Source organism: Poecilia formosa, unplaced genomic scaffold (assembly GCF_000485575.1).
Source record: "Poecilia formosa unplaced genomic scaffold, Poecilia_formosa-5.1.2 Scaffold2379, whole genome shotgun sequence".
In the NCBI taxonomy this organism is placed as follows: domain Eukaryota; kingdom Metazoa; phylum Chordata; class Actinopteri; order Cyprinodontiformes; family Poeciliidae; genus Poecilia; species Poecilia formosa.
This window is the reverse complement of record NW_006802318.1, coordinates 1-9,534: the sequence shown is the minus strand read 5'-3', so window position 1 is coordinate 9,534 and position 9,534 is coordinate 1. Positions and strand designations below refer to the sequence as shown.

At 39.0% G+C, this 9,534-nt stretch overlaps 1 protein-coding gene across 1 annotated transcript; it reads left to right on the top strand.

The window, feature by feature from the left end:
* Window positions 1-524: 524 nt before the first annotated feature.
* On the top strand, window positions 525-5,827 carry LOC103133212 (T-lymphoma invasion and metastasis-inducing protein 1-like; the record flags this gene model as incomplete). The annotated part of the gene is made up of 9 exons (XM_007544986.2): window positions 525-755; window positions 1,695-1,841; window positions 2,008-2,082; window positions 2,651-2,821; window positions 2,974-3,078; window positions 3,477-3,558; window positions 3,699-3,785; window positions 4,564-4,776; window positions 5,644-5,827. Coding segments are annotated over exons 1-9 (1,280 nt in total), but the record flags the coding sequence as incomplete, so codon positions are not given.
* Window positions 5,828-9,534: the final 3,707 nt, after the last annotated feature.

The window sequence follows — 9,534 nt, the reverse complement described above, 5'->3', positions numbered from 1 at the left end:
TTCCAGCGTTATTATCTGAACACCTGGTGGTGCTGCACACATACTTTTTCTGAACTTGGCATGCTGTTGGCACTGCTGAACAGAGCCCCATTCTCCAATAATTGAGAAGCTCACATTGTGTCTAATAGGATTGCTTACAGAGAGGGGACATCAAATGGCCTTTGTTCGGTCGGTTAGGAACTGCCTGGTTGGAGCTGCTCTGCTTGGCAGCGTCAGGTTGGGAAGTTTGCAGAGCTGAATGGCTACAGGACTGGGTTCTTTAAAAAAAACTGAAACTCTTCCTGCTTCTATCTGCCAGTGGAATGTGCAGCATTGTTGCTCCATCTCTGGGTTACTTGGCAGTAAAACAGAACTTTCTCCAATGGCAATGGCGATGTCAGAGACCTTTTCCAAACACCAGCTCAGAACCGTGACTGGGAGCAGACGGCCCAGTGAATAATCACAATCTCCCGCTCTACTGGCCCAGTAAACATTTAACTGTTTGGCCCAGAAAGTGCAGATAGTTTTGAGTAAACTAATGTTGACAAATAATTAAATATATGGGTTGTTGTGTCTCTTTCGACCCTCAGATCTTCTTGTGGGAGCAGAACCTGGAGCAGTTCCACATGGATCTGTTTCGCTTTCGGTGCTACCTGGCCAGCTTGCAAGGAGGAGAGCTGCCCAACCCTAAACGCCTCCTGGCCTTTGCCTCCCGCCCCACCAAGCTGACCATGGGCAGACTGGGAATATTCTCAGTCTCTTCCTTTCATGCACTGGTAGTTACCCTCTTTATATTTCATTCTAACTTTAGTTAACCATAATATATGATCTTACTGCATGTGTACATGCATTTAAACCAAACTGTAATTTAAAAAGAAAAACTGTAAATGACTGTTTGGATAAACTGAAACACAGCAAATGTCATCTATTCAAACTTTGGTTTACCAGTTTGCGTTATTGGCCAGTTGGAAGGATGTTTTGCGTTTTCATGGGTAAACCTGATCAAAGTACATCATGATACTTCATGGTACAAAATGTTGGTTAATCACAACCAATATTTTCATTGTAATATTCAACAGTAATATTGTTGAAAATTCCATTTTCCAGTTTGGAGGATGTTTTTTTTGAGAAAGCATTGGCACGGTTTCCTTCATAGTATATTTTGGCAGCACAGAGTTAACTTGATGACTCACCTGGCACAAAAAAAAATAGCCTCAAATAATATTTCTTTATGCCAAGATGGCTATTTAGGTGCTTGAGTTTACCAGGGGTCACCATTTGATGGGCTTTAGTTGTGTGCCAGCCTCCTACGGCTACAGCGGGGTCATGCACTCCAAATACAAAACGAACTGTTGCAGAAAGAAACGTCAATTTGATTTTTAGACTTCGCTCAGGTGCTATTTTTCTTCTGCAACCACCAACGCAGCGTTCTAGGGCAGGTGGGTGTTCAGGCTGTTTGGTAGCAGTTTGTGATTTGAAGAGTTGGCTTGCTGTTTTATTTGTCTCATTTGCCTATCCCTACATTCACAAGCATGCAAGCATGTGTACGAGGATGAATCTATTTAAAAGCTTTAGATGTGTGTGTACTGCAATTAGATGCTTGTGAGTTAAATGTCTTCTGATAAATCTTCAAAATATGTGTTAGTGTCTTGTCGCGAAGATTTCGTAGAACATGATTTTTATTTATTTATTTTTTTTAATTCGTGTTTTTGCAGGTGGCAGCTCGCACAGAGACTGGAGTGAGACGCAGAACGCAAGCCATGTCTCATTCCTGCAGCAAGCGCAAAAGCAGGTTTTCCTCCCTCTGGGGTGTAGACACAACCTCCAAGAAGAAAACAAAAGCCCACCCTACGGTTAGCCAGGTCTGTGTGGTCCTACATTCTTGAATAGATATGTTCAAATCTCAAGGTACCGGCACGGCAGAGTTATCCGCACAGATCTTTTTTCCCCTTTGCCCTTTTGTTTAAAAACAGCCCTTCACTATTCTGCCTGAGGTAACACTACACCTCTTTCTTTTTGGCCTTGCAGGTGTTTGCTGATGGTGAAGAGCCAGAGAAAAAACCAGCAGATCGCATATTTGTTGATTCTGTGAAAGAAAACACAGTAAGCTTTCGCTCTCTGTTAACACGAATTAGTCTGTAAAGAATAGTTCAGACATCCTTTACTTCATTCTATGCAAACTTTTCAGCAGGCTAAAAGTTGTTTTAAATAAATAATTCCTTCACATTGGTGAAGAAGTACTTGTTTCACTGGCAGATTATTTGTAACATTCTAATGTTTATAATCAGGGCGTCCTGGTTGGTACCACTAATTTTCTAGTTTTTTTTTCAACCACTGATATTAGGCTTAAGTTATATGCTATTTTTTCAAGATTTAAGTTTTGCTCATAATCACCTAAATTCACATGAAGGAATCAATGAAAGAATCAGTTTCATTCATCCAGTTTTCAAACCGAGTTCCTGAAATAAACTTAATTCTTGACGTCATTCTACTTCACGAATGCCTCCCGCATATGATAAATAACTACCGAAATTAAATCGGTGAACTCTTGAGTAAAAATAATTATTTAGGAGAAGAGTGGAAGCGAGGTTCTACCGAGATGATGAAATTAAAGGACGGCAGTTAATTAAAGGGCTGTAATTTACCAGCCTTCTAATATCCGTGTTGTCAGAAAACAGAAGACGGAACTGTGAAAAACCTTTCTCGACCAAACACCGACAGCGACATGTGGGCTCCTGAAAACCTCACTCCCTCCTGGGTTTGTCTGCCAAATGACCAGCCTGTTTTAACCACCATCCAGCCAGGAGAGTCTGCACTGTGTGTTCTGGAGTCTATATGCAAGGTATCAGAACTATGCCTTAAATATCACTTTGACCGTGTATCTTTTTATGCTAATTCTGCTCTCTGCAAGGATCTGTATGCATGTGCTGTTATGAAAATATGAGGGGAAAACAATTACTTTGGTATTTAAACAACTTGTTTTTGAATTTGCAGACCCATGAGCTTGACCCAACCAAACACTACTTGCGACTTAAGTTCTTTATGGAAAACCAAACGCAATTCTACATTCCCAAGCCAGAAGAGGACATCTATGACTTGGTATATTTAAATGTCTGATTGGGAATTATCTTTTTTCTTTACATCCCAAAAGCCTTCATAAAGTCAAACTTAATAAAATTAACCTTAAAGTGCTTCAGCTATATGAGGACTCACAAAGGCAAAATACTTCATTCATAAAAAAAAGAGAATCATTGGGAGATCATGCTCCAAAACATGAATATGGAGACCTTTTTTTTTTTTTTTTTTTTTTTTACAATAAACTGATACATTCTTGTATTTACATCATCCCTGTCAAGATATTGTTAGTGCTGCTTTGTGTGAGAAGGAAGAAAATGAATGCTCTATTTTTCTGCTGTCGATAACCCGCCCACCACACTATGGCTAAAGTTAGACAGAGCTTCAGGATTTATATAATAACTGCTTTTTGTTCTTCACAGCTGTACAAAGAAATCGAACTCTGCTCCAAAATAACTAAAGTCATCCAGTTTGACAGAGATGAATCCTGTATGATTGGTTATGGTGAGAGCAGTTTTTGTTTTATAATGAAAATTTCAGATTTTTCACTTTTGTTTTGATCAGAAAGAAATGATCATGTTTAACCCTGACACGAGTCGTGTTCCTGTTTTTAACCCTTCTGGCTTTCCCTTTTTGTCCGTCAGGTTTTTCCATCTCAGTGGTGGAAGAAGATGGAGTACAGCAGCTTTACATCACTGATGTGAAGGCCGGGGGGTTAGCCTTTGCCAAAGGTTTGTGTCTCATAGGATAGCCATCTTCTGCTGCAGTTAATTTGTTACAAAGATGGCAAAGAGCAGTAAAAAAAAAAAAAAATGCATTCGATGTTTCACTGCACTTATGAATTTTTATTTACATAGTTTTTAATTACTGTTTTCATATTCATGCAGTTTAGTGATGAACTTGTAACTTGGCCAATGTTACTGCATAAATGAGGATAAATGGGTTTTTACGCAATCTTGAAAAGTCGGGGAAAGATTTGATTTATTCAGTTCTGGTCGGTTTCTAGAGTCTATTTCTTACTCAAATGTCAAAGAATAAAATCCAGAAAAGTTATTTATGAATGATTTATGATCCATTCATGTCCTTTATCTTGGATTTGGCACATCGCTCTTTGGCAGTTCTTTTGCCTCTAGACACTTTTAACGTAGGGTGTCAGATTGCTCATGTGGATTTTTATCTGGGCCTGGTTTAAGTGACAAAAAGAGAGTTTTTATTGACCTGTTTTATGTTGTTATATGTTCAGTTTTTCCAAACTGTCCATTTCATTTCTAAGACAGACGATTCCAACTAAAGCTAAAACTCAAGAAAAGTAAATGGTTTGCATATAAAATGTCAAGGAATGTAAAAGTTCAACAAACTACTTTTATTGATTTTGTTAGACATTCCTGGAAATACTGGACATCCTATATTTCTATCTGTCACTGCAGACAGTTAAAAACGTTTAACTCTTGCATGAATAACTTAAAGGGGAATAACATGAAGTGAATCTTGTTCTTACGTTTTTAACAGGTCTGAATGCCGGCGATGAAATTCTCCAGCTGAATGGGAAAGACTCCCACAGTCTGAATTTCTCAGACATGAAGGCTGCATTCTCCCAAGTGTCTCTGGCTTTGACGGTCAACACTCTGCCCTCAGTGGACCGCCGTCAGCTGTGCTACCTTCCACCGCGGCGCTCTGATGCGGCAGAAGACCTCTACACTGACATCTTCTCCCAAAGTCAAGGTAAAAAGTACTTTTAAGTAAAGCCTCTTGAGCAAATGTAGCAGTGAAAATAGCTTCCCCTGCAATGTTAAAACACATTTGTACATATAAACGTACATATAAGTGAGATAAGAAAGAATAAAATTACGGAAAATAAACAAAACTTTGTTAACCCCGTCATGCATGAACTCCATCAGAAATTAATTTAAATTATCTTTAGACATTTAAAAAGTTTTAAATTGTTTTGTTCCCCCCCCCCCTGACATTTAAAAGGTTTTCATTGCAGTTGCATTCATACTTTCTATGCAACAAGCACATTAATGGTTCCATATGATTTAAAACTTGATATGATATGATATATGAAAACACTGGGGCTTACAGAGCTAAGTTGACTTTAACATAATTATTATTTCAACAAAAATACTGTAAATAATGTACGTGTAACTAAACCAAAAGGAAATGAGCCATAAACAAACACAACTATAAATAAACATGTTTTCAGGAAGAGTTGGTGGCTGTAATGGCTTCTCAAAGACAGCCGGCGATGCATGATGTTCACCTACATGAACAGATGCTTAGTTGTCAAATGTACTAAATTTGTCCAAAGTTAATTCATGTTCCCAGTATTTCTAACAGCTTTTGAATAGCTGTTCACTTTCACGGGTGACGAGACATTTTAATTGCAAAATGTATGGAAATATTGGGAGGACACGGAATGTGTCCCGAAACAGTTCTAGTAGATAAATTAGAGAAATGACAGGTGGCACATTTTAGACTTTTAGCTTTAAACAACCATGGCTTTAGAAATATCATTCTTACATGGCAAAATAGTGAAATGCTTTAACAGGAAACAAAAAGAGCTTGTGTTTGTGTTTTGCTTCGATGCAGAGGAGATTCTGGACGATGGTGTGGGACTGCTGCTGGAGAGCTCCGGAGACAGCCTGGATGATGATTCGGAGATCTTTAGCGAATTTGACGAGTGCGGAAAGGTAAGACTGCAGCAAACACGTGACAGCACGTCTTGTTTTGATGCTTCCTGCTTGTCCTTCACAGCAACCCTTCTCCGCTTTCTGTTGTTATGGAAAAAAAAAAAAAACCCTCTTATGAACATTTGCTGCAGCACAGTTTGAGTCACCACCTGTTACTGGCTCATTTCAGCACTTTACGAAAGCTCTGCAGTTTTTGTTCACATTCACTTATGGGTGCTGCTGTTAAGTGCAAGTTTGTATCGCGCCTCCTTTTGACGACTGCTGTAAAGGAATATAGCAGCCTCTGACAACATAACATTAATAACAGCTCAATATTAAAAATGCCTCAACAAAAGTACATAAACTTAAAGCTTTTTGAATGAAACATGCTGGTGATATTTGTCTTTATTAAGCTTAAGTTCTAATGTCTTTATCATGCACAGTTACTAGCCATTAGGATGAATGAGGCTCATTCATCAAAGGACAAGTTGCAGAAGAGCATAACTGTCAAGATGAAGAAGTAACATTGTCATTAATTTGCTTTTGGCTGATGGTAACATTTTTTCCATGCTGATGGAGAAATATGGCTTAATTAAGACACCGATCTCTAATCTTCTCTTCGTAACCGACTTTAAAAGGTTTCCCAAGTGTCTTTTCGTTGATTGCAACATTTCTAATCAGTCATCACACCAGTTTACGACCTGATTAAGTCTCTGTGTAGACAGCATCGTCTGGTCTTCTTAATCCAAATAAGGTTATGCTTAGCATATTTATGCTTCTGCAAGATGTTTATTTTCCTGATGACTAAACACGGTGTACAGTTCATTGCAAAAGTATTCACACCCCCTGACTTTTTTACATTGTGTTTACAAAAACTGTTTTATTGGGATTGTTGGGATGGGATTGCGATGGACCAACAAAAAGTAGCATATAATTGTGAATAAACTGCTACGATAAGAAATTACTCATTGGATTATGAATTAAAATGAGCTTGATAATTTCAATTATGAAGATTAATATTTTTTTTGAAGGGCAATTTTGCTTTCAGAGATTCATATTTATGGTTTGGTACTATTTCAGTTTTATTTATTTTTATTTTTTATTTTGCATATTTAAAATATCTCCCAGTTCCAGTGTTAAGTGTTCTTTACTAAATTCAAGTTTATTGGTCTTTGAGGGGGTGAGCTTGCAGGATTATGCCATTATCAATATATTACTTGAGAATAGTCTCAAAACAATTATTGTTTATTGCATTAATTATTAAAATTACTTATCGTACAGCAAAGTGTTTTAGCATGACAAACCTAATTGTGAAACAGAATGAAAAACTTTTTTTTTTTCCCCAAATAAAAATCTATAAGATATATGTAAGCTCTTTTCTCTGATACCCCGATGAAGAGCTACAGAAGTGATCCAATCAGTAGAGGCGAGCTGTTTGCTATGATCTCACTATAAATTCAGCTGTTCTGTGAAACTTCATGGTTTGTTAGAACAAAACGGCACCATCAGGACCAAGAGACGCAGTGAGGGTCGTACAGAAATTCACACTTCTCGATTTTTATTTCTCAAAAGTCTTCAGACCACATGTTTTTCATAACTCCTTTGTGTTGGTCTATCACATACAATTCTGCAGTATATGAGCCTTTTTGCAAGGCACTGTTTGTTTTATTATGTTCACCAATTCACGTTTCCTGAGTATCAATTGCAGTTTTTTCATTTCCACTTACTGAGCTTGAAGCAGTCCTGATGCAGTGAATCCTCTTGTTAAGGCTTACACAAAATGAAGTGTCTTTTCTCTGACCTATGATTAGTGTTACTTGCTTTTATGATCAAATTATCTGGTAACCAAATTTTACAAGCACATGTAGAAGTCATCATTGTAAGAGGAGTATATAGCCCACTTAAGCTTCTATATCATTTAATTTATAAGAGTTTATATATAACATTCCCCGTTATCTGTTTTGTTCCTGCAAAGCCTGCTTGTTTGCAGCTCCCTTCACCCCCCTCCTCTTCATCAAACCCTACATTTATATTCTACTGCTGTGTTGCTCACCCAGCCAATCCTGCTGCACTGCAACCTTCGAGGAGGAGGCTCCTTTCCTCCTGCTCTGCTCTGCTCTGGGTTCAGTCACAGGGATTATTAAAACTCATTTGCAATGTTGTCAAAGCTGGACAGATCCTCACACTCACTCCATGTGCCCGAGTTTAGCCAGCCTGTAAAGGAGAGAGAAAGACAGAGAGAGAAAACAGGAGAATATTAGTGACAGAGCTACAGCAGACTGTGAAGGCGCAAAAGAGGGGGAGCTGGAAGGCTGTAAGTGCTGGTGGGCGGAGAGGAGGAGGCTGTGCAGCTTCACTCAAGGACCACAGCACCTTCTTTTTTAAAACGGGAAAGACAAAAGGGGGCGAAGAGATGTAGGCTTGACTTTTAAAAAAAAACCAAAAAAAAAAACCTGGAGTTATCTCTCGGGCACTTTACCTGCCGCTGACTGTCCACTGACTGGCACTGGGCAATGTCCGTCCTGAAGTGGAGCAAGCACAGAAAGCCCTCCGCAGACTCCATCTATGACATGCTTCATCTGGTGAGATCTCTGTCATGTATCTCTTTACCTGGATTGCTGTCGCTGCGGTCGTAGCTGTTTTGTCCTAGTTAGGGGGAGGAAAACACCTTCGTAGCTTTTGTTTAAAGCCCCCCTCTCGGCTGCTAAAGACAGGAAGCTGTGAGTCATCGATGTGTCGCATAGTTGCCCCATAATCACAGGAGTTCTTCACAAGATAATAAGGAAATAAACGGCTACGTGCAGGAGTTCATTCCCGTGAAACTTGGACCTGACACGACTTTGAGAAACTACCCTCCGCGTTGCTGCGGTGATTGACTGCTGGGGGAGCTTTCTCCCTCGCAGTCTTGGGCTGTGTTATCAATCTCTTGTCAGATTCACAGAGCAGATATGTAACCTTCTCTCTACCTCATCAGCGCTGTGCTGCTTTATGTGTTTCATCCATATTTAATAAGCTAGGGGAGACAATGAACTGGAGTCTCACACTTTTTTTTTTCACCCATGACAGTGTCTTTGATTTACACTCTGTTCGTACTTATCCTAAAAGCTTTGTCGTTTTTTTCTCGTCGTCTGTCTCTTTGCCATCTCATGACTGTTTAGAAGCTCACAACTGCAATGGTGTTAATTAGTCTAAACTGTGAGGACTATGACCAGACTGTGACCGTCTTGCGTGGCTCAGTGAAACTTGTTAAATTGTATTGTCAATTTACCAAGGCAGGAGGAATCGGAGGACTTCATACTTAGTTCTTATATGGCTATTGCAATCATCCAGATGACTTTACTTTATGGCTTTTTGCATGTTTGTCCTGGCGAAGGCACTGATTGTTTAATGGGCTTTATTAAGCCCATTGTTTAATGGGCTTTATTAAGCCCATTAAACAATCAGTGCCCATTTGTAGAACTGCACATGTTTGTAGAACATGTGCAGTTCTACAAACTGGAAAACAAAAAGCTATGTCAGGAATGCAATTCAAACATGAAACTGATACAAATATTCATTATACAGAGAGTAAGAATGCTTTTACAATTCAACAGTTGTAGATTATCGCCTGCATCCTCTGAGTCCAGCTGCAGTTCACACTCCCCCCCAACTATGTTAGTGGACAGAGTTGGGGGGAACTCTGTCCATTAACAGAGTTCCCCCTGTTAATGGACAGAGTTAATTAACAGTATGACACAAACAATCCTTGGCTTGTTCGTGCACCTATTTATACTATAGTTTTTTTTCTTCCACTTAACTTTCCACTAACATA